This window comes from Plutella xylostella, chromosome 26 (genome assembly GCF_932276165.1).
Source record: "Plutella xylostella chromosome 26, ilPluXylo3.1, whole genome shotgun sequence".
NCBI classification, from domain to species: Eukaryota; Metazoa; Arthropoda; class Insecta; order Lepidoptera; family Plutellidae; genus Plutella; species Plutella xylostella.
In genome coordinates this window covers 8316959-8343082 of record NC_064006.1, presented here as the reverse complement: position 1 = coordinate 8343082, position 26124 = coordinate 8316959, and the positions used below count along the sequence as shown (strand labels likewise).

General features: G+C 38.6%; 1 protein-coding gene across 3 annotated transcripts; it reads right to left on the bottom strand.

Moving 5' to 3' along the window:
- Positions 1-4204: 4204 nt before the first annotated feature.
- LOC105380000 (shootin-1) lies at positions 4205-17406 on the bottom strand. 3 transcript variants are annotated; one of them, XM_048630576.1, is made up of 10 exons: positions 17079-17406; positions 14213-14752; positions 11894-12080; positions 9723-9847; positions 8494-8642; positions 7359-7516; positions 6730-6913; positions 5806-6124; positions 5280-5453; positions 4205-4805 (listed from the first exon to the last, which is right to left on the bottom strand). In XM_048630576.1, exons 2-10 carry the CDS (start codon positions 14487-14489, stop codon positions 4609-4611), a joined length of 1770 nt encoding a protein of 589 aa, XP_048486533.1. In that variant the 5' UTR covers positions 14490-14752; positions 17079-17406; the 3' UTR covers positions 4205-4608. The 3 variants fall into 3 exon arrangements, with proteins under 3 accessions (XP_048486533.1, XP_048486534.1, XP_048486535.1); XM_048630577.1 differs by having other exon boundaries at positions 17225-17406; XM_048630578.1 differs by lacking the exon at positions 17079-17406 and adding an exon at positions 9148-9199 and having other exon boundaries at positions 9775-9847; positions 14213-15156.
- Between the last annotated feature and the right edge of the window lie 8718 nt (positions 17407-26124).

The window sequence follows — 26124 nt, the reverse complement described above, 5'->3', positions numbered from 1 at the left end:
ACTTGGCATTTTGTATCTAACTAGGTTCATATATTCAACATTTATTCTTAAAATATGTTCACGTTGTTGGTGAATTTACAAAAAAGATAATTTTGTAAAAATGTGAATACCGATTACAATAATATATTTAGTCCTGATAAAGCGAGGCATTATTATAATATATATAGCTGGATTACCACTGACTGACTGACTGACATGATTGTTCTCCCAGAAGGAGCCATTTTTTGATATGAAAATGTTTTAGGGAAATGTACAGGGTGCTCGGGTGAGTAGAGAAAAACCTCGACTTTTTAAAAAAAGTTGTAAAAAAAAAAAATTTTTTTTGTTCCTCCGTTTTGGTGACCATACATTTTTTTATATTTCGACGGTGTGTTAAGAATGTCTGACAGATTATAAAAAAAATATAAAAAAATAAAAAAACAAAATGGCGGCCGAGTTGCAGTGAAGCAAAGTTTAGGGCGTGTCAGACCCGACTTGAGGTGAATTGATCTCCCGGAAGGGGGGGAGATAGGGGGATGGTGTTTTTTGTAAACGGTGGGGCACATGATGAAATTTATGGGAAAATTCCAAAAAATTGTTTTTTTTTTACTGCAGGGGGAGGGGAGATTTTTTTATAAAAACGTGTTTTTTCGGGGATTTTCAAAGCATTTTTTTATTGTGTTGGGGGCATTTGACAAGTTTGACTTGTATGGAGCGGTTATGCAGTTTGACAAGTAAAGTTGCCATGCGAAAGAATTTTCCCCATTTTTAGGGTAAATTTCAAGATTTTCCCCAAAAACATGAAAAGTAGAAATAGCCAGTTTTAATTTTAAAATTTGATGCAGTTTTGTCGGAAAGACCTGTACTAATGACATTTGACCATTTTTATTACTTTCGACTGGCAACCCTGCGCGATAGGCGAGATTATATTTTTTCGGATTTTTTTACGTCGACCCAACTTGAGGTGAATTGATCTCCCAGAAGGGAGGCAGGTGGGGTGATGATTTTTTTTGGACACGGTCTGTTGTATGGTGCAGTTTATGGGAAAATTCCGAAAAATTGAAAAAACAAAATGGCGGACTGCTTTGGCGGCCAATTTGTAAAAGTGACTTTTTTTCACAATTTTTGATTGGTTGTTTCACATGTTTCGAGTGGTTGGGGAGATTTGTCTTGTATAGCGCATTTGTGTAGTTTGTTGGGTAGACTATACCAGTTAAATAAAATTTCCCCATTTTTAGGGAAAATTTTGAGATTTTCCCCAAAAACCTGAAAAATAGAAATAACCGTTTTGGATTTTAAAAAATGATGCAGTTTAGTCAGAAAGGCTCATACTAATGACATTTGACTATTTTTATCACTTTCGGCTGGCAACCCTGAGAAATACGGGAGATTATATTTTTGAAAAAGTTCGACGTCGATTCAAGTTGAGGTGAATTGATCTCCCAGAAGGGGGGAAGGTGGGGTGATGTTTTTCTTTGTACATGGTTGGATATATGGTGAAATTCATGGGAAAATTCCGAAAACTGCAAAAATAAGAATGGCGGATGAAGTGGCAGCCATTTTGTAAAAGAGAAATTTTAAATGTTTTTAGGCTATTTCAGCTGTATTGAGTGGTCTGACAGTTTTGACTTGTAGAGCGCGTTTGTGTGTTTAGGTACGTTTAATTTTTCTATGCAATAAAAACTCCCCATTTTTAGGGAAAAATTAAAATTTTCCTAAAAACATGGGAAATTATACATAAATATGCAATTTTATCGTTTTATGATGGTCTGAGGAGATTCGAATGTATGGCGCGTTTGTGTAGTTAAATGCATAGATTTTTAATTAATAATAAAAAAACTCCCCACTTGTAGGGAAAAAATCAAAATTTCCCTAAAAACGTTGAAAAAATTACCTACATTAGCAATTTCACCCCGTTGAAGTGGTCAGACAGATTTATAGTATATGGCGCATTTTTGTATATAAATACAAACAATAATTATTTAAAATAAAAACTCTCCACTTGTAGGGAAAAAATCAAAATTTCCCTAAAAACGTTGAAAAAATTACCTACATTAGCAATTTAACCCCTTTGAAGTGGTCAGACAGATTTGTGGTATATGGCGCATTTGTGTAGATAAATACAAACAATAATTATTTAAAATAAAAACTCCCCACTTGTAGGGAAAAAAAACAAAATTTCCCTAAAAACATTGGAAAATTTACATAAATATGCAATTTTGTCGTTTTGTGATGGTCTGAGGAGATTCGAATGTATGACGAGTTTGTGTAGTTAAATGTATACAATTTAAATTTAAAATAAAAACTACCCACTTATCGGGGAAAAAATCAAAATTTCCCTAAAAACGTATAAAAAATTACCAACATTAGCAATTTCACCCCGTTGAAGTGGTCAGACAGATTTATGGTATATGGCGCATTTGTGTAGATAAATACAAACAATAATGATTAAAATAAAAACTCCCCACTTGTAGGGAAAAAAATCAAAATTTCCCTAAAAACGTATATAATTATAAATATTAATAAAGAAAAACTTCGGGAAAAGTCCCGTTTATGAAGTGGAAAGCCGAGCGAAGCGAGGCAAAACAACCTAAACCATCAATCCAAAACCTAGAGAGCCGAGCGGAGCGAGGCAAAACTACTGAAACCAACATCCGAAAACCCGAAGAGCCGAGCGAAGCGAGGCTAAAGCACAATAAACAGCAAGTGCCTATGTAACTGCAGAGCCGAGCGAAGCGAGGCAAAACAACCGTGACTACCATTCCGAGACCTGGAGGGGAGCCGAGCGAAGCGAGGCTAATGTACTTTAATCACCAACTACCTGTTTAACTGGAGAGCCGAGCGCAGCGAGGCAAAACATTTCAAAACGTTATACCACAAACACTGAAGAGCCGAGCGCAGCGAGGCAAAACAATGCAAACCACCATACCGCAAACTCTGGAACGCCGAGCGAAGCGAGGCAACACTACTAAAACCCTCGTCAACACAACTACCTATACAGGGTGTTACAAAAAGGGTATACTAAGCCGAAACCTACATATGCAGCATGGTATATTTAAGCCCGAAAAAGAAATCAGAATTTAAAAATTCGCGAAAAAAATTTATCAATTTCCATAGAAACTATGTTGGTCACGTGACTTTTTACTATGGAAAATGACTTTAACCTGAGAGCCGATTGTGGCAAAGAAATACCTTGAATGAATAAAAAAGAAAGTCAAAGTGTTGGTTTGGGTGCGTTTATACTCGTAGTTCGAATTATGGATTAAATTGAAGTATTAAAACATAGTTCTGTAAAAAATTGTCTTAAACAGCAAACCTCCATAAGAAATTAATGAATAAAAAAGCCTGTAAATTTCATTGCTATGAAAAAGTTTCTCTTGAGGACAGATTAAACTAATAATCGAGATGCTAGAAAAACGCGCGAATGGAGGTGAGTCAGATTTATGAGGTGTTAAAGAACCCAATATTTGTACATAAAACTATGTCGCCTCAATACTAGGTAAAGTTTACGAAACCAAAAATTGTCCACAAAACAAAGGCAAAAGCTTCAATACCCACATGCTGATATCGAAATTCATAATGAAAATAGTTTTTAAGGCAAATATAAACATTCCTGTGGAGTTTTTTGTAAAGCCTGAAATATCCGTTGAATTATGGCAAAGTCAATTCCGATTTGTTAACAAATTTCATACTGAAATCATTTTTCAGCTACGTTAAATGCTTCCATATAGATGTTATACCTATATTCAGACTGAAATTAGATTTCAAGGGAAAACGAAACCCCTTAAATGTTCGATACGTTAAGGTTAAGTTAATAACCGTATCTTACCAAAATTCATACTGAAAACTTTATCCCACCTGAAACAAAATCATCAGGTACCCCTTTGATAAAGAAATTCATAGTGAAAACAGTTGTAAGGCCTTAGAAAATGCAAGAAAGATTTGCTACGGTATGGTCAAGTCAATACCCTGCTGAAACCGAAATTCATCCTGAAAACTGTATCTCACCTGAAACAAAATCATCGTACCCCTTTAATGAAGAAATTCATAGTAAAAACAGATTTTAAGGCATAACATAACGCAAGAAATATTTGCTACGATATGTTCAAGTCAATACCCTGCTGAAACCAAAATTCAAAATGAAAACAATCCCACCTAAACCAAAAGCATCAAAGCACCGCGCGGCTGCTTGCAGCCCGCGCCACAACGCGACCTCTAGTTTAAATATAGAACGAGAGCTGTCAGGCAAAATACAATGAGATAGAGTCGTGGTAAGCCCAGCGTTCCGAAGCTTTAGGAATAAAATATTAGCAAGTAATGCCATAAATATAATCAATTAAGTCCACTTTCACCCGATAAGGTTGTGGCACGGTATAAGGTAGCCGTTTTCCCGTCAAAGAGTAGCAAAGTTAACAAAGAGTTTTATTACTTATACCATAGAATAACAAGTAAGTACAGTAGTACTAGTACTCGTTATTCTATGCTTATACCCTGATAACACCTACCGAGTGTAGGGTGGCCGAACACTCGGTCAATAGCTAGCTGTCCATTGGCCGAGGATACTGTCTCGCCGTTCTATTCGGTAGGTGTAACAAGGGTATCAGTACCACCCCTCTCCCCCCATCTCGGTCATTCCCCGCCACCCCCTACAAATGCGGGTCGGCTTACACTCCGTCTCTTCCTGAGCGTGCCGAGGATGGCCAGCATCTCGGAGACGGCCTCGGGCGGCTGCTCGCGGGGACGCCGCTCCAGAAAGTTCTGGTCAGTGGATTTTAGGTGGAATTTTCCGCCTTTGATTTGGTCCACTATTGCGTCGATTGCGCCGCCTGGAATGGGGGAAATGTTTTGGATTAATAATTGTTTATAAGCTGAAGGTCAGCAGTGGGAGTAGTGGGACAGTCGGAGTTTGGAGTGTGAATTTCACTGCAGGAGTTCAGAAAAATTTGGTATTTTACAGTTGAACCAAGCCTTCGAATAATGACTAATACTACAAAATGGATACCGTGTAAATGAACCCTTAGATCTCAGACGTTCCTGAGACGAAGCTTCAGAAAAACTAGCATACCAAACTCGTCTGCCCCAAAAGATCCATCTTAGATAGATATGGAATTTCTACTACAGCATGCATAAACCATTACGTTTTATATCGAACAAATTAAAAATTCAAAAAATGCCCTATTCGATGGCGTTGCCTGTGTCGCATGGGCGGCAAAAAACTGTTACTTCGTGTTTGAAGTGCCACCAACTGTCCCATAGATGGCGTGTTACAGAATAAATAAAGTTTTCGTTTACAAACTCACCGTTATTAACTTGCGTCTTCTTCAGCTTGCCCTGCTTGCTGGCCAACAAGGCTGCCATGTCTCCGCCCGCGGCGGGGGTGAAGGCGGGCGGCGCGGGGGGCGGGGGCGGAGGCGGGGGCGCCAGGCACGGCGGCGGCGGGGGCGGGGGCGGGGGCGCGTGGAATACTGGCGGGGCTGAGGATGCCATGATAGATAGATTATTTACTTAGTTAACACAATACATACAGACGTTACACGAAATGATTAGAATAGGTAATGAAAGGGTAATGATAATACAGGAAATTTAAAAACAGACAGAACAAAATGCGCTAAAACAGAATAGAATGTGCATGGCATGTTAGCATAGCAAAAGCCTGATCTAAGTCCTGAGTTTCTGACTCAGCATAATGTCGGAAATTATGGTTTCGGAAAATATCAGAAAGGTTGGTCGCCGAATCTATTATTATATATGTTAAGATTAATTGTTATGATTAATGGAAATAGAAAATATATCCTTCTATAAAAGCTATAATTGATCAACTCTTACCCGATTTCTCAATCACTGCTACTTTTTCTTCTTCCACAACATCTTCCTCCATTTTAACTTCTTCTTCTACTTCTGCTATCTTCTCTGTTACTTCTGTTCTAGTACTTCTACTCTCAGGCGTCCCTCCACTCTCGAAGTAACTTATCCTAGACATGAGATTGCTGCGTTTGGCCCCAGACTTGGCATTAGCCAGTTCGGCTAAACGTCTTTCGGCCTTTTCGGCCCGCTCCGTGGCTTTCCTGGCGTCCTCTTCGGCCAACTTGATCTTCTCTTCCCAGAGTAATATGTCGGTGTCTTCGTGTTTCTCTGCTAGTTTCAGCTGTGGAAGGAAAAAGTAACCTATTGTGAACATTGATATTTAGAGTAAAATTATTTTGTTAAACAAAATTGGAAAATATTTACAAACTAATATCAAAATGCGATAAATGTAATCATAATTTAAGTTTAATAAGATTGTACAAAATTGTTAAATCTACGGTTAGAGCACTGCTTTTTAGTGTGTCGGAGGCAAACACACTAGAGCTGGTCTCCAGTCTCCATGACGTAGGTATATGAAGTACAGTTGACACGTCGAGGAGGCTCCTTTAGTGCATTATTCAACAACTTGATACCGTAATTACTAATTAGTCTCACTTACCTTTGCACGAACCAGGGTCTACACTATCCTATGAAAACCTATCGTAGGTAGTCAGTAGCATACGTTTGCTCTCAGATATGCGCCCTCAGCTTTCGTCTGCTGCCAATGCCCAGGAAAACCCACCCTAGGTACAGTCAGTAGCATGCCTTGGTACTAACATATTATGCAGCTTCAACTCTCGGCTGCTCCAGTCTCTAGTCGGCTGCTCTCACCTGCAGCGCCTCCACCTCCTGCACAGCAGCTGCTCGCTCTCACCTGCAGCTGCTCTCACCTGCAGCTGCTCTCACCTGCAGCTGCTCGCGCTGCTCGTGCTGGCGGGCGCGCTGCTGCTCCAGCGCGGCCCGCAGCGCCTCCACCTCTTGCAGCAGCAGCAGCAGGCGCTCGTCCGCTGTGAGCTCCCCGAGGAGGAGGCTGCTCTGGTGCGTCAGGACGGTGACGCGCTTTTGCGCGGCGCGGGCTTCGGATTTGTAGCTGGAGAAGGGAATTTGGGCTTGTTAAGGTTAAGCTTGTAAAATTCAAGATTTATTGTATTTTATTTATTACTTGGTAGCCACTATAATAGTAACAGCGAGTCACTTAGAAGTGACCACTGTATTGTGGGTGATTGTTTAAATGTCGCCTTTGGCAATGGCAACCCTTTTTCAGGGCCACGCGCGTCTCGGACTTGTAGCTGGCGGAGAATATCAGCACTATTCTTGAGTGGTTTGACCTCCTCTATGAGTAGTTTCTATATTGTATCACTACTAGTATCTGTGTAGGCGTGTGTATGTGTCTCTCTCTCTCTAACTCACGTCTCAACCAGTTCCCGGTGTTTATCAGCATTATTCATCGGCTATGCGACCTCCTCTATCAGTTTGGACAGCGTGTCGCTACTAGTGTGTATGTGTGTGTGTGTGTCTATCTCTCTCTAACTCACGTCTCGGCCAGCTCCCTATCCTTGTCAGCATTATCCTTCAACTTGGTGACCTCCTCTATGAGTAGCTTGGACAGCTTGTCGTGTCGCTCGGCTCGGGAACGTAATTCTTGTAGTTCTGTCTCTTGGGAAGAGGTCTTCTCGCGTTCTATTTCTAGCTCCTGGAATTGGAATTTAAATTTTCTTTAGTTTATGTGATATTTAATATTACGATTATTATCGATTGTTGAAAGGTCAGTCTACGACATTGTCAATATGTAAATAAAGAAGCAATGGTTGAAAACCTAAAATGTCGACAAATGCAAGGCAAGGTAGGGAAAAGTAACTGCTGAAATAGACATAAATATAGTGTTTTCTACTAGCCATCCTGTGAGTGCGGGTGTTCCTCAAGGCTCGATGTTGGGACCATTGTTCTTTCTTTAGGACCAATATGGTGATTCAGAGACAACTCACCTCAGTAACCGTGACAAGTTGCTGTTGAGCCTCGAACTCCTGTAACTGAGCCGCTTCAAGCTGCGTCTGCAGCTGCGCCACCTGGCGGCTGAGAGGGGAGACTGTCTGCTTGAGGAACTCGATCCCTTGTACACATGTACAGTCTGCTTCAGAGACAACTGACCTCAGTGACTGTGACGAGTTGCTACTGCCTAGACTATCCTGTGAAGGTACTCCACAAGGCTCGATTTTAAGACCATCTTTCTTTCTTATCTACATCATACATGTACTGACAGCCTCAAAAACAACTGACCTCAGTAACCGTGACCAATTGCTGTTGAGCCTCGAATTCTTGCAGCTGTGCGGCTTCAAGCTGCGTCTGTAGTTCCGCCACCTGGCGGCTGAGCGAGGAGACCGTCTGCTTGAGGAACTCGATCTCTTCTACACATATACTAGACCTAGAGCCTCTGCTGAGCCTAGGCTAGCTGTCCTGTGGGTGTTCCTCAAGGCTCGATTTTAGGAGCATCTGTCTTTCTTATCTACATCATACATGTAGGAGTAGGTACTATGTGCCTCAGAGAAAACTGACCGCCATAACCGTGACCAGCTGCTGTTGAGCCTAGGCTAGCTGGTCCTGTAAGTGCAGGTTTTCCACAAGGCTCGATGTTGGGACCAATATTGTTTGTTATGCAATTCATGTACTGACCTCAGTAACCGTGACAAGTTGCTGTTGAGCCTCGAACTCTTGTAACTGTGCCGCCTCGAGCTGCGTCTGTAGTTCCGCCACCTGGCGGCTGAGGGAGGAGACTGTCTGCTTGAGGAACTCGATCTCTTCGTTGGTGCTCGCGTCTGATACTGGAATGGGGATGGGAGCAATATTAATTATGTAAATTAAGGAATAGTAGGCATCAATATGCTATCAAACTCTATGTGACGATCCAGCGATAGCCGTTTCAATATATACATACATATTTGTATAATAGGTATGATCATAGACGTTAATTTCGCCAGGGAGGTCGTTCAGATACGTTCGTATATGTAGAACGATGGAGCGTCGCCTCAGCTCAGTCGACGCAGTGATAACGCAACGACACAAGTATAGTTTGTAAAAATTGGCGTTCATCAGAAATTTTTATATTTATACGATGAATAAAACATTTGACTTTGACTTTAACACACACCCTTCACACTAGCGGCATCGCACTAATAGGCAGATCAGGTTCTCTCGGGGATTCTGCTTTCATGTTCTATTGCTAGGCTGCATTCCAAATATCCACTGGCTCTACGCAATTTGCAGCGGTACTCGCGCCTATAACGGGCGAACAGTTTGCCTACTGGGAACGCAGTTAAGGACACTCACCGCTGTCGCTGGAGTCGGTGAGGTCTATCTCCACGGCGCTGGGCGGGAGGGCCTGCGCTTCAGCTGCTTGTTCTGTTCATCAGTGTTAGACACGTGTTAGACAGCTGTTAGACACTCACCGCTGTCGCTGGAGTCGGTGAGGTCTATCTCCACTGGGCGGGAGGGCCTGCGCTTCAGCTGCTTGTTCTGTTCATCAGTGTTAGACACGTGTTAGACAGCTGTTAGACACTCACCGCTGTCGCTGGAGTCGGTGAGGTCTATCTCCACTGGGCGGGAGGGCCTGCGCTTCAGCTGCTTGTTCTGTTCATCAGTGTTAGACACGTGTTAGACAGCTGTTAGACACTCACCGCTGTCGCTGGAGTCGGTGAGGTCTATCTCCACTGGGCGGGAGGGCCTGCGCTTCAGCTGCTTGTTCTGTTCATCAGTGTTAGACACGTGTTAGATAGCTGTTAGACACTCACCGCTGTCGCTGGAGTCGGTGAGGTCTATCTCCACTGGGCGGGAGGGCCTGCGCTTCAGCTGCTTGTTCTGTTCATCAGTGTTAGACACGTGTTAGACAGCTGTTAGACACTCACCGCTGTCGCCGGAGTCGGTGAGGTCTATGTCCACGGCGCTGGGCGGGAGCGCCTGCAGCAGGGCGGTGCTGCGTCGCTTCAGCTGCTTGTTCTGCTTGTACCACTCGCCGGCTTGTTGCATAACCCTGGGGGGATAGAGAAGGGGTTTATAGTAATAATAAGATTACATTATACATATACAGTATTTACAATTTCCCCAATACCATATTCACCCAATGTCACAATATGCTACCATCTTTTACGGCCATCATTTAGGATGAGGAATAAAAGTTTTGTAGAATAAACGATATTTCTAACCGAACTAATTCAAAATAAGGGCTTATTGGTAGAAAAGGGGGTGTTATTTATTTGTTGAGACGTTTTTTTGCACTGACACTCCATGTAGTTCGTAATGAAATATCGTTGCGTAAAATGGGAACATGAAAGATGACGGTACACGGTGATATCAAACTTAGAATAGCGTAGTACATAGTTCAGATCACGCGAATAAAGAATTACGAATAATGAAGGTTTCGGCAGCACATAACATAAGCACAGCACATACGGGTGAATCTGGGGGTCATTCTGAATACCTCCCGAGTCAACCCCTTTTCAGTCACTTTTTCATCACCCTGTATACGAGACTTATAAAATAAAATATATGCATTTTAAACAAAGACTTACATTTTGACATCACAATTAGTAGTCTCACTGAACAGTAACATTAGAAGACCAACTAAAGAAAGCCAATTTTATTATTGATAACGTTTTATAATATAAAACTTATTTCACAGACAAGACAACAACCAAGTGTTCAATATAATGGCTAGATTAAAACTGCAGAAGTCAATGGCTAAATGCGAAATTCTCCCCAATGAATAATTCTGCATAAGTTATTAGCAATTTAGTCTGGTGGCTGGTTGGTTTTAGCAAAATAACCAATAATCACTTTCTCTCGGGTCACAATGGAAAACAAACGTAAGTATTTATTACAATGTGATGTGAGCACATAAGTTGATCTATCTTCCTGCTATAGACTATACCTCTACTAGGGTCTTGGGTTACATTCGACCTACAGAAAACCTTCATTTTGATATGATGTAGATGAAGATTTCTCGAATGAACACTACGAATAGACAAATGTAACGTGGGGCAACCATTGAAACCATTGATTTGTTGTGATTGTGGTCACAGGTGAGTTGCAGGGATTAGGCAAGTATACAACGCATACAAAAATAGGCACATAAAAACAAACATTTCATGGTCATAGCGATTCTGTCTCAGTAAGTAGGGTTTTTATCAATTTAGGTGCAGTGATGATAAACAGTCAGCATTGAAAATACCTTTTATGGAAAACAATGGAGTAATTAATTAGGTAGGTACACAAAGTATGCATCAGTACACATGTATTGTACATACAAATAAGGTAAGATAGCTTCATACTCAATTTGAGGAAAGAACCCTATTTTGAAGCATAAACAATCATTTAAATTATATACCCACAATAATATTGTTACTGAAATTATGTAAAAACTTGTTCTTTTACTCAATTATTCATATTCAAATTCCTTGTGCAATCCAATAATCGTTTAAATGATAATCGCTATAACATAAACAAAGACTGTCTATAAATGTTAAATATTAGCATATAAAGTGGTAGGTGGCGAGAGTTTAATATTCCGACAAATCGTATGACTATATCAGTTCTGATTCACATTCAAATAAGAGTATTTAATTACTTGCGGAAGAAATGTAGTCAACATTTCTACTCTCATAATAGTGCGTAGTTTCGCACAAACTTTTTCACTACGAAAATAAATTAAGCCTCCTAGGATATACACCTTTTCCTAACAGGGACCTGCCTTTATAGCATCAGTATGATGAATGAATACCCTACCTGAACTATCTAGCTAGAGCTGGTTGAATGCCTAGGTAGTAGAGTACCCAGGTATATACCTAGTGAGGATGCAATTATCTCTCCCTCCTCATTTTAACATGAGTAACAAACATTATGATTCATATCATAGTATTCATAGTTGGGAATTTGGGATTGACAATATTATTGTGGAATATTCTTATTTTAAATTGGTTTCAATAAAGAAGATTATAAAAAAGAGAGACCTACCCCCAGCAGTGAACAATCACAGACTGATTATATCCATAGATTCTACTCCAAACAAAACGAGACTCACTTCTGCATGACCCCAGCGTCAACCTCATGTTGGTTCTTGAGCTGCTGGTACTCGGCAAACAGCTTCTCCGACACCTGTCTCAGCTTGTTCAGTTCTCTCTCTCTTTCTCTCAGCTCGGCCTCCAGGTGGTTCCGTTCTTCTGTGACGATGTTGCAGCGGCGCTGCAGCTCCGTGGCGTCGCGCCTGGCTGGAAATAGAAAGGAGGGAAATGAGGTTGAGGTGTAAAGTGTTGGAGAAAAAATATGCTTGTGAGAAAATGTGGTTTGAGGTTTTTTGGTGTTTTTTTTGGTTGAGAAAGTATTTGTGACTGTTGGTAGATGGCGGTGGAAAAAAATTGGGATTTTTCTTGTTGCATTGATTATTTCAAATAATAGAACAGTTATAGATAATGGTTTGTGATGTCGGTAGTGTTTGATTGAGTTTTAATTATTTGGTTTAAGCAGTGTTTCTGTGCCTATTGCTGCTGGTTTATAGTTAGCAATTAAATGTTTTTATACAATAAAAATTGTGTATTCAATTAATCCTACATATGCCTATTTCTATGTTAAACTAAGTATTTCCTTATGTGTAAATATCAACAGATTGACATTGAGCATGATCGTCTCAGGCTGCGGGAATTCAAATTCAAATTCAAATGGTTTAATCGACGTAAAATTTTAAAATTATTTGTCGATAGTCATCTACCACCTTGCATAGGTTCTCGCACTTAGCATAGGAAATAGTGTGTAAGGTTGAGTGTTTGTTCCAGTACCATATCCAGCCTACCCTCCTATGACTTATAGATAAGAACCAAGAGAAGGACCTAAGACAGATCCTATCGCGACTTAGGGCAAAGCGAGCTTGCAGGCTAGTCTATTTATAAAATACAGTTTTAGATAATTATCACAACAATAACAAAAGATAACTAACTCTACACCTAATTTGGCAATTTGCTAATCAGTTATCATGTCACAATTTCATAACATGAGGTAGATATAATAATATGACACGCCATTTACTCACAACTTATCATATTTATCAATAAGAAACAGTGATAAATAAAGATTACAAGGAATTTATTTATGACTAAACAAGGGGAAACTAATAACTAACTGAACTGTATGTATAGAACCAATACTCAGGAATTGCATGTTGAAATATCTTATTTATAGAGTAGTAAGATATCCACAATCAAGTTCTTACGGAGGAAGAACTTTGTTAATCTAATTATTCAGACAGGATAACTATGGTTATGTTATTTCTGCGTCTTGGGAGGCAAAAAACAATAAATGTATAAACAATAAATTAATGAAAATAAATGCGTACCTTCGCCAACACTGGACCATTTCTAGATTAATATATTTCAAATACATTTAGGTACTTAATAATAATAATAATAATGTCCTCCTAGCCGAATTTCGACCACGGCGGCCAATCTCAATTGAGATCAGCCATCTACGCAGGAGTAGATTATAGTGCCCAAGTGTGTGCGCAGAACACAGGAGCACTCTCTGTTCCATCACTCTCATAACCCAATGGGACGGATTGACCGACACGACTGGAGAGAGCTAGGCGCAGGACCGACTGCTTTACATGCCCATCCGACAGCATGGATCGTTTCACTGTTTCGGACATCAGGTGATCAGCCTTCTATGTCCTAACCAAACTTGAAACCACAATTTAGAAACACAAATTGATGGTCCCACCCGGGAATCGAACCCGGGACCTCTGGGTCATGCCTGACTGCCTCTGTGGTCTAGTGGTAGAAGCTTCGCTAGGTACTTATAACAGCTCTAAATTACACTAAATATAAATTTTAACAATAATAACCGCTGAATAACAAACCAAAAAGTATTAAAATAACAAAAAAGCGTTCATCAAAGTAGAAAGTTTTGTTTTGACGTTTTGATTTTTGATTGACCTTTGTTTTTGTTTTGACAGTTCGAAAAAAATATTAACAAATAAGGATGTGTTTACAGTTGATACAAAAATTTTAGTTATCGATATTTTTAAAGAATGTATTTTTAAGGGCAAAGATAAAAAATATAATAAGGCAGGCACTGGCAAGTAGTACCTAACTGGTATTAAGTACTAAAAGTTTGTTGAACAGATGAAATAAATTTCTTTGGAACTCGAGCAGTAAAGTTTATGAATATTTAATGTGTAATGTGTGCAACAGGTTATCATTTCTCATAATCCCACAAACACACGGACGAATAGGATCTCGTCCTTTATTTTTTTGCACACGATTAAGTGGGAGGGTGCCTGTGTTGGAGCATGCGCAAAGGTACAAGACGTATTTTGAAATTAAATTTACGGATAAAATTCAATGAAACCTACCTTTTTCGTTTTTGAGAAGGCATGCTTTGTGTTTTCTATCAGCCTCCTCGTATTTGTTTTTCCATTTCTCGACGTATGTGCTCAGGGCGATGTTGGCTTCCTTGGAGTTGTGTTCTGGGTCCGCGGGCGGCGGCATCCTGGCGGCGCGCGGCTGCGGGATCCTCGTGACGACGGGACTAGCTCCGGGACAGAGCGAGACGGCGGCAGCGCTTCTGGCCGGGCACTGATTGCCGCTCGACGCGATCGCAAATACATTATCGCCGTTCCTTTTAATCATTTTTGCATTCGATTTTTATCATACGCGCGCGTCGGGCAATCGCATCGTCTCACGTTTTCACGTATGTATAGTTCCGTACACGTGGTTGTATCAACAGGCTGGCGCGTCGCTTATTGGAAAGTGTTTATAATTTTGTAACTAGTATTTCTTTGTTCTCGAGCGTTAAGGAAAATATCGGAAACATTCGAGTAGGTCCTCGGTCTCGGTACGCAGCACGGTATCTGTGTCATACGCCTTCACTCAATAACAACAGCCTTGAACGTCTGTTAGAGGATAAAAAATATTTAACTTAACTAATATTGAAATATATTGTACAGCAAATGTATTTATACGTGTTATATGATCAAGAGTTAGTGTGGAACTAAATAACTTCGTGTTTATGATAATGAATAATGAAACATCGTCTTTGTGAGTCATTAGGTTCAATGTTTACGCTTTTTGTTTACGCATGGTGATGTCTACTACATGTGTGTTATAGAATAGTTTTTTTAGACATTTTTTAAAATCTAATTGGTAAACAGTAGCATGCTTGATGTTTTTGTTAATTTATTCGATGTTTATTCCATTAACACACCTTTAAGTAGGTATAAAGGTAGCCTTTAAGCTTTATAAATGTATTTTTCAATTAATATGTACTAAGTTACCTTAAGTATGTACTTACTTTATAATTGTGTAAGTATTTATTATTATATTATGGATTGTTTTTTATTTAAGTAGGTAATTCATCATTTTTATTACTTATAGTACTTTAACTCTTTTTAATTACTTACACATTAATATATTTAGAGCTTTACAATTTACATGCAATAATCACCTACCAACCTACGTAATATCCTGCGGGGGCGGTCAAGGGATCACTTAATTTTCAGCTAGATATGAACGAACGACTATACTATTAAACATTTGCGGTTTAATTTTGATGAAACATTACAGAATCAGATTGAGCATTAAAGTTTAATAATAATGGCTAAAATACTTTATTTAATACACTGCCGGGCAATGAAATAGTTCCACTGATATAATACCAAATTACTCCGAAACGAAAAATTCTAGCTTAATGACGCCTTCTGCAATATTGGAGAATATTTAATTGCGCATCAGAATATTCCCATGTAAAAACTTAAATAATGTAATAAAAATTTAAATTAAATGTTTTAAAAAAATGGAGCATTTGGCAAATAAAACAAAATCTGTAATTATGCGTTTATTAGGTGTAAACGTGGTATTTTGATAACTCAGTACTTGGTGTTTCCTCCATGTGCTATCAATACAGCTTCTACGCGATTGGGCATGCTGAATACCAGATTCTTCATCATATGCTGAGGAATGTTCTCCCGTTCTTTGATGAGCGCGTCTTTCAAGCCACGAAGTGTAATTGGAGGTGGATCTCGGTCTCTCACACGTCGGTCAAGCTCATCCCAAGCATACTCAATGGGATTCAAATCGGGGCTCCTTGCTGGCCACTTCATTTTGTGGATTCCTACGTCATGAAGATACTCATTTACAACTTGAGCAGTGTGCGCCCGTGCATTATCGTGCATGAACATGGCATTCTCGCCCATATTGACCAAAAACGGACCAGCATGTTCATTGAGGACCTCATTGATGTATCTCACAGTAGTTAGGACCCCGTTCTCGATTGAAACTAACGCTGTTCGACCCTCTGCAGAGATACCCGCCCACACGTGAAAGCTGCCTTTGCCGTGTGCCACTTTTTCTTCAAAACATACTTGTGAAAAACGTTCTCCTGGTTGTCGGTACACTCTTTTCCTGCCATCATGATGGTACAGCATAAATTGTGACTCATCTGAGATCATCACTCAGCCCCATTCGTCCTCACACCATTCTGTATGATCACGGGCGTATCGCAATCGGGCAACTTTATGATGCCGTTCCAGTTTTGGGCCATTTGCTGGCCTGTAAAGCTTTAATCTTCTTTCGGCAAGACGTCTCCTGACTGTCCACTCGCTTATTGGCTCCCTTCGAACTTGTAGAAGTTGCTGTTGAACGGTTACTCCCGTCTGATGTCGATTTCTTAACATGATTTCCGCAATGAATCGATCTTTTCTGACTGTTATGCACCTTGGCTTGCCAGTACCTGGTCTTCTCAGGTTTAATCCAGTCTCCCTAAACCTTTAGATCACTCGTCGTACAGTATTATGAGTCACACCCATTATTCTGGCCACATTTCTTTGGCTGGTTCCCATTTCCACCATGGTGATGATTCTCACACAATCCTCGCGTGTTACAGGCATGATTTATGGGTACGAGAGCCGTAAGACTTTACAATTTTATAATTCATTCACAACGACAAAAAAAAGAATGAAATAAAAAGCAAAACTAAAAAGGAAACAAATGTTTTCCAACATTTTCAAACACAAAATTTTTCCTTCTTTTCTTTTTTTATCCATGGCTTCGAAAATAATACTATTAAAAAGAGTTTGCATTTTAAAATGTTTGCATAATAAACTATATTTCATTAAACTTTTTAATTCATGAAGCTAGGTTCTATATCTTAGGAGATATTAAGGTGTTTGTCGGCATTTTGTCGGTGGAACTATTTCATTGCCCGACAGTGTATGTACCTACTTTTAGATTTCTGCTATAGTAACTGGGAATTTTAATTTTAAGAAAACAGTGTAGGTGCTTCGGTAACAAACAACATTTCACTGCGCAGCACACATAAAAAAACGAATTGGCACAAATTTAACTTCGATCACTAAAAGAACAATCACCACAGGCGTCAACGATCACTGGGAAAATGCAGCGGGCACATTTCGTCCAACTAGGGCCGACAGAAATTCTAAATTTAAACTGTTTCCAGCGAAAACGGTAGAGCAAACACAGAGTTGTGTGTAAACTAAGTGAGCGGCCGCCTTGTGTGGGACGGCGACGCTCAAATGGCTGATGTAGTAAAGTGATTGCCGACGACTGTCGCATTAATCTTGCTCGGGCTGGTGCCCAGATGACGTGGGTATAGTCTAGAGTGCTCTGGAGTAAATTGAAAATAATTAGCTATGCTGCTCCTTGGGTTTCTCTATGTACCTAACTACTACACTACATTTTAAAGAATCAATCTCTTTATTTGCTCTTGAATATGACTGCCGATATAACTACCTATGCTTAAAGTATGATAAAAGTATGTCATAAAATACCACCATGAACAGTCAAGAACAGCTAGTTCTAAATATACATATACGACAGGATGTGTCTACTGCTACATCTATCAAATCACTCTTCAGCTTTGTAACTATTTATGTGGTAGGCATGAAAGTAGGGTAGGTACCTATAGTTAGATTAAAATTATTATTCGATTCTTTCTGAAAAAAAAAACACAAGTAGTACATAAGTAATCAAAAATACAGAGAGAAAATAAAAATGGGCATGACCCAATATACCTACTTAAATGGCAAGGTAAGAATATTTAAAATACAGGAGCACCTACATATAAAAACCAAAAAGATAACGAGTTTCAAGTGAGCGCAAAAGCCTGATAGCCTTACAAAAGTATACCATATTTAGGTAAGGAGGTCAAGAGAGTCCTTACCTTTGCCGACCGGTAGTAGCCGGTATGGAAATCCGATTATAGGCTGATAACCATATTCGTACTACAATATGTTCATTACGGATCGCATTGTGATACATATACACACATAATGTATCTTCTTAAATACTTGAATAAATAATAGACCACAGCAGGATATCGGCATCCTCTAAGATTTTTTGCCTGGTTTTTGAAGGTTTTTTGCCAGAGTTAGAGATATCACAAAACACACATTGAAGACCAAGTGGAATACTTCGGTATGAAGGTGCCTACATAATATTGTAATATGTTTTCAAAAAATAACTTGGTATGAAACGACCGAAAAAGGTCAATGCACTGATTTTGGCAACGTTCGTTGTGTAAATAAACACTAAATTAGATTACATACTTAAGTTTTTTGTTCTGTTTCAGCAGAATGGAGACGGTACGATACCCGTAACATTAACTTATAAATAGAAAGCACTTACCCTTTAAATAATTCGGTTACAAGGTAGAAAATATTAACAATAATAATATATTATTATGACATTTTCTAATAATAGGATCAACATAAAGTATTCGATATACCTATCTGGTAATATTACGATGATTTATTTAAGAAGCCAAAAGTTTGCGATTAATTGCTGTTAGGAATAACTGTTAGCGACAGTTTAATCAAAAATATTAATGTTGATACTACTTACTATTCCTTTCGACGCCATTTAAAACCGTTATTACTGATTAGTAGTACCTACTTACCTACCTACTTTTAATATGATTTTAATGTTTGTCATGTCCATGTATACCTACATAAAGTTATGATTTGACACGAATTTTGTACTTAATTGCCGCTATTAGATGTTTTGTTTGAGCATGTTTTACTATAATTTAACAGATAACGTATCTTTATGTCATAAAAAATGGCAGATGGGCAAGGGAATTTAATTAAAAAGTACTTATTTTTTCACCTTTTAATGTTATTTTATCACACAACACAATGTAACATAAGTAAATAAATATTATTATACTTTCTGTTCTTATACAATGTTATGATAGTTTGCATTGATTTGCGTTTATTTTAATCTCTTAGGTACCTACTAAACTAAGTACGAACATAGTGACTCAAGATTGAGTGAACAAGTGAAACGATGTGTGAGTAATACGTTGACCACATTACCTACTCAATATCACTACGTGCTATACACCTAGATACTTACTGGTCTTGTTAAAATATCACAATGGACTTGGACACTTTGTTTTTGTTGAATATCCAATACTTTTCAATGCGGACTTGCTTTTGACGATGGTTTACTCTAACTACCTACCAACTTCGTTTTGTCTTCTTTTTATGTAAACTACCAACTAGGAAAGTAATCTGTAATTTTGATAATAATCCATCCAATTATACGTGCTAATTGAGAATTTCATTTTAGCAAACACGTAGGTAACACTGATACACTGTTGAGTTCCCATGGCCATCTTCCAAATCCATCATCAGACTCTCGTTACCATCTAAATACTTTAGAAAAAAACTCCTCAAGATGAATCAAATAAGCCCATTTAATTATTGATTTTCTATGGCTGTCTTCAATCAGCCTTATCCATCAGTAGGTAAGGTAGGTACTCGTCAATACGAATCAAACGAGTATTGTATGAATTGTATCGTTACTGTCGTTTGGTTATTTAATTATACTGATTTCTTATGGCCAACCTGCAGTTCAATCGTCGGGCTTAACAAAAAAAGAACCGCTTGAAACGCTTTTTTTCTCTGTTCCCTAATGAAGTACCTAACGATATAGAAATAAAAGAACACGCATAACATATTTAAGTCAATAACTCATTGAAACTTTTTTAATATTCGGTAATTTTGGTATAAAACCATCAAAATTCTCTTTAATGACGTCATTACGTACCTACCTATCTCATTCTTGCACGGTGCGTCATTCTTGCTTGACCCCGTATCGGTCATCACTATATTGTGTTGTTAATTATTGTGCAGCGGTAATTTGTTGAAATATAAAAATCACTCGACAGTAGGTACATACTAAAGTTTTTTTTCAATATCATGTGAACAAGTAAACTAACTAGGTATTTTTTTTTCTTTCGCGTAGTGTTCCTTTTTTCGTGTGCAAAAGGCGTAAATACTATACTTAATATACCAATACTATACTTTAAATATATTTTTTATTAATGGTAGGCGGGTAAGTATTACATAAAACAGATAGGAAGGCTAACTACTTTTATTTATGATAGTTATGATAATATGACTACCATAATTTATTACAAAGAAATTTATGCTTACTGAAAAGTAACTATTTTACTTAAATAATAATCGTAGAGATGCTTTCAGGAATCCAAGGTATAAAATTGTTTTTTCCATATACACATACAATAACTAAGGAATAAAATTATCGATAAGCACTATTCGCTGCGCATCTCAGAGCACAACCCTATTTTGCTTTAGAAATTCAACTCCTGACATCTGTAGTATTTTTATAGTACTTTTACAAGATTGTTTCTGGTATGATTAGAGTTAGAGTAGTCTATGGTCTGGCCGCTGTCGCTGTTGTGCTTATATTTCTTAAAGCCTTCGATAGATGGCAGCAGTAGTTTTGAATTTTTAGTTTCCCTTTCTTCCCATGGAAGACGGGACGTAGGTACTTACCTACGTAGAAAAATATTTCTTCCATAAAAATTTTAGCACAGCACAGTGTTTATACTTTGTAAAATAATAACAAGACTCCTATGGAAGGGTTTTGGCGGAATCGGAAAACGCATCAAAATATTAATTAAGTTGTCGGAATAAAGCGAAGAATACCTATCATTTGTGAACACACTCATAATGGTTATAAACTAAATGAGTATAGTTTATAGTTACTTCTTATACTTACCTACCAAAGTTTTGCGGTGCAGCAGATCTAGAAAGATGCTGAACTATCAGTGTGCGGACACTTCTGGGGTGAGTGGACATAACAATAACATTATGGCTTTTACGTTAGTTTAGTTTTCTACTTCCATGGTAATACCACGGTAATACTTACTATGTTTCTATACACATCTGATTTGGGACATACTGCTAATGCACCATGATGGTCCTTCGAATAAATTGATACAACGGACGGTTTTTTTCAATTTCTCAATCGAATATAATTGCTAATTAGAGTAACTAGTGGACTCCCGTCTATCAGTGGCTTTATTGATTAACTAAGTACTTATAAATCGAAGGGTGTTTATTTTGAACCCCTTTCTTGTTATTCTAAGCATTTCTAGATCCCCATAGTCTCGTAGCAAATATTAATTAGGTAACCATAATACCTATTGATTGTAATAAGTTAGAGGTACTTACCTAACTCACCATGAATTTAAGGACGACCGAATGGCGTAGTGACGACCGAATGGCGTAGTGGTTAGTGACCCTGACTACTGAGCCGATGGTCCCGGGTTCGATTCCCGGCTGGGGCAGATATTTGTTTAAACACAGATATTTGTTCTCGGGTCTTGGATGTGCCCGTAAAATGGCAATAGGCCCGCCCCCTATTACATTGGGACTAACATAACACTCTGGCGAAAAGTGGGTGCAGCAATGCACCTCTGCCTACCCCGCAAGGGAGTACATTAGTACAAGGCGTGAGTGTGTGTTGTGGTAGGCTTTTTTATTCCGGAATATCCACGAAAACGAAGACCAAGCGATGCGTGCCTAGCTCTGGTATATTTTCAGAAGTATCCAGGATAAGTACTTACCAATTACAGGTACATTAGGCTGAAATACTTAATACTTTTAAAAAATCTACAGAGAATCACTGTTTTCATTAATCAGTGACTTTTGTTTCCATTTCCCACACTTCCTCTCAGGAATAACTGCCTACCTATAACTTACACATCCCCATTTTCATCACTTTCCGTTCCCCCGCGGCACTAGTGCAGGGGAGACCCGCGTGACGGGAGCTACTCTGAATCAGCGACTGCCTGAGAATACAATAGAATATGTATAAGTAATATAATACTTATACAATACAACACTCTTTATTTACACCAAAGGAAATAAAACAAAAAATAACTTAAAAAAAACAGTAAGTACAAAAGGCGGCCTTATTGCTTAAAGCAATCTATACCAAACAACCTTTTGATTACTTATTACATTTTTGAACATAGTAGGTAGAGTAGGCACTTACCTTACATTTAAGTAGTTACAGACCAGCGACCTGTGACTCCTGTGAGCGACCTCGTTTCGCGTTCCACCAATCACAGCGCCGTATTTATGGTGAATTGCGATATAGTTTCGTTTATCTACTTATGTCGATAACCTGTGTAGCTTGTAGTAGGAATATTAGAAGATACGCGAATTTTGACATTCTGATTTCATTTTCTGGCTTCGATAGGTATACTTACTTATAACATGCTGCACACGTAGGTTTCGGCTTAGTACCTACCCTACTTATACCCTTTTTGCAACAGTCTGTATTTCTATAAGCGATGTCTTTTAAAGTTAATTATGCTTACCCTGGTTTACCTTGTCATCAGCTTCCTGACTCGTCACCCCGTCAGTGTGCCACACGATTCCACTGAACTTTTTTTTCTGTACATTGGCGATGAATCACGTCCCCAATCCCCATTATCAGGCAGTAAAACCGGAGTGCACCGCCAATTTACCACCGTGACGGTCCCTAGGGGTGGAAACACCATCGCAATAATCATTATAATATTGTAGGCGATTACTTTAATGCACTTTGTCCAAACGTTTGGGGAGGATTTCGGCCATTCTCCTGACGCCATTCAACTTCCTTTGAGAGGAAACGAAGGAATAGAATATTTACTAGGTACCTAAATTGTTTTTACATAAAATGAAATTAAAGGAAGGTATTTTCAAAATTCTAGACTCTGGATCTGTACCCTAAATGCATTGTACTCTTTCAAAAACGGAGATACGGCTTGAGACCTCGTGAGTACAAACTACAAATGCACAGCGAAAAGCGGTGACTACCCCTGACTACCCCTTCAGGGATTACAGTCGTGAGCATAATATTAAAAATTATGTTCTTATATGTACCTATGTATGTAGGTATTTTCAAAATTAAAAGTGTCTAAATGAGTCCTTTTGTTTATCCTGTGCCAGTTGGGTTGCCCATTTACCTGATAACTCTCTCAGCACAAGCTTGCATGTGTTGGGGTCCACCAACCCGCACTAGGCCAGCGGCGTGATGGACTAGGCCTAAAACCCTTCCTTCCTTGGAAGGAGACCCGTGCCCCGGCAGTTGGGATGCGATGGGTCGTGAATCGTGATGAAAATAGCCTTTGCCTTGTTTTTGTTGTATCTTTTATGTTTCCTATGACTTTATTAAATACCTAACGTGACTAACTGAATATCAGATACGCTCAAAAATACATGTATACCTAACTACTTACACAAAACACACAAGCTCAATTAAAACTTGTAACATCCATATTTTTCGGTGGGAGGTTAATAACAGGGAGGGAGTGCATTAGTCGGTGCCGGGGGTAGGAGGTACTCGCTAAATGATGAAGGCAGTTTGTACAGAATCACAATTTGTCGCGTCCCCTTAGTATTCATAATGTTCATAATCATAATATTAATGTCTTTGTAAATGAATTTGTATAGCGGCGGGGAAACTTTTGGGCGTAGTCATTTCACTAAGATACACGTGAAGGATGGGGTGGGTGGAAGTTGAGTTCGTTTATTTTAAATGAAATCATTTTTTTTAAGAACGCAGCCTTCTATAAAAAGTGCTCTAAGAAATTATATCGAAATGTAAAAAAAGCTTGTTCTAATGCCTCACCTTGTCAGCTCAATTTTTTGTATGAATTTGATCGACTGTCAATTCAACTCTAATTACTTACAGCAATACCTACTTATTAAAAATAAAATATAGTTACTTAATAAAAAAATATATTCGCACGTTTTTAACTTCATTTCGACGGATCAAAACCTCGGTAGGTACGTAATTATGAAATTTAGTGGCTTGCCTGCTCAAATTATAACTAGTCCCTCTGGCCAAAATTCTTCAGTCAAGACCGAAATACCCACCTACCACCTACTGAATTAAATTTGTTCAGTCTTTGACGTGCTTATTATAAAGTGCTTCAGTCAAATCAAATAAAAAATAAATCTATATTTTGGCTATTGATTGATTGGCTAGTCCAACCTAGGAGCGCATTAGGCCTTCGTAGTTGTACTACTATAACATATAAGTAGCTACTTTATTTATTTATTATTGATTAAATACAATTTAGTAGGAACATTTGATTACATCAGTTTTTAGTTAGCCAAACCGAAACCTTTAAGGTTTATAAATGTTGACTAATGAGTTCGGTAAGTAGGTACATTATTAACATTTTATATTATTGTAGGTAGGTTAGCATTCCTAGCATTAGCAGTCCTAGAGTACGCCTGGAACAAATCTACACGAATACTTGGAACTTCCGTAATAATCTAAGTTTAGCCTACATTTCAGACCTAAGTTCCGTGTGTTTACTCCAGAAGAGACAGACAGATACGCTAAACATGGAACCTAATTACTACTTTACTTACATCCTACTTTATTTACGTTAACTACTACTTGCATGCTGTAGACACAATATTTTTTGGAGTGTTAACTGTTTTCTGTGTTTGTATTATCTGTAATATTGTTCATGGTATTGTTAACTTTCTGTATTGTGTTCCAATAAATAAATAAATACAGAGTGAGTCTTTCGCAGATGATGATTATGACAATAACTCTGCAGTCTTGGATGAGGTCCATGTTCTGCCGTGTATTATACCTACATATTATTATTATCAAGTACTTATTTAGGCACCATAGTTGACCAACATAATCGCGTAAAAACCGCCTCAGCACTCAGAATAAGGAACACACAGTACATAACGTGTACAGTACTACTCGTACTAGCTACAGGCACATCTGGTAGTACACTATAGGCAGTCCCGTAGTGGTGTAGGTAGTGTGTGTAGGTAGGTGGTGTAGGCAGGCGCAGCGGGCGGGGTCTGGGAGCGTACTCCGCGGTCCCGGGGTTGCCAGGGGGTAGCTAGATATTCCCCGGTAGAAACTTGCATGAATTCCCGAAAGTCGTAGGCTTGTTGTACTTAAGTAGTTCCTAGATAAAAGGTTTGCTGAAGATCACGAGGTCAGAGAAGCTATCATGAGCTAACGTGGCAGTTTGATAGGTACTAATTTCGATACTACACAAACATATGGAAAAAGAACAGCACCAACGTTAGTAACTTTTGGAACTAACTACCTTACATTTTGACAGTAACATTTGACGATACGCAACGTAAACGTAGGTTCGAAAATCTTATAATAGCTGCACAAGTGCACAGTTATCTTCTTTTCACTTACGAATACAAAACATATAAGTACCCACCTTTTAAATAAGGTAGGTAATTTACCTACTTGTGCTTAGAATGGAGGCTTCCATGGGTGTAATTATAACTTTTAAATATAAAAACATTCGTCTGTAACCTCGGTCGAAAATTCTACATCGACAAAAATCCACACCACAGTAACAATCTTGTCTCATCAATAGGTAAATCGCGATTGTCAAACTTACCTTACATCGATACGTATCGATCGTACCGCTTACCCCATCACTATTTCCTGAGCGAGCCGTGACGTAGTCGGTAGCCGGACAAAACTAGCCTCTGCGGCCGCTGCATACTATGATAGCAGTTTTTTGCCAGTTACCCTCGAGGTAATTTATAGCTTTGAGTCAAATATTGGTACATCGTAAGTACTAATATTACCTTGTCAACAAATATTAATCTCCTAGGTTAATATAAATATTCAAGTATGATGATTAGGTATTCTGTATTCCTTACTTTAGATTTAAACAGTGCTCAATTCTATTATTTTATAAGTTTAAAAAGGCGTTTAGCTTGTAAAAACATTTCAATAACTTTATTGTTTTGTTCACACTGACCGTGTTAGTGATGTAACTTTATTGTAAAAATATTATGTTAATAAAGAACTTTTATAAACTAAAACTAACTAATTATAACTGCTCTATACATAGTGTGCGTACAATGTAGGGTAAGATTTCTTCTGATTAATTTCAGAAAAAATCTTACCCATTCACATGCATTTAAATCATATCACT

Coding starts and splice junctions, on each gene's coding strand:
- LOC105380000 (XM_048630576.1), bottom strand. CDS start 14,489: ATGATTAAAAGGAACGGCGATAATGTATTTGCGATCGCGTCGAGCGGC. Junction 7,517..8,493: donor AACTTGTCACGGTTACTGAG/GTCAGTACATGA, acceptor TTCCAATTCCAG/GAGCTAGAAATAGAACGCGA. Junction 6,914..7,358: donor GATAGGGAGCTGGCCGAGAC/GTGAGTTAGAGA, acceptor TCCCTTCTCCAG/CTACAAATCCGAAGCCCGCG.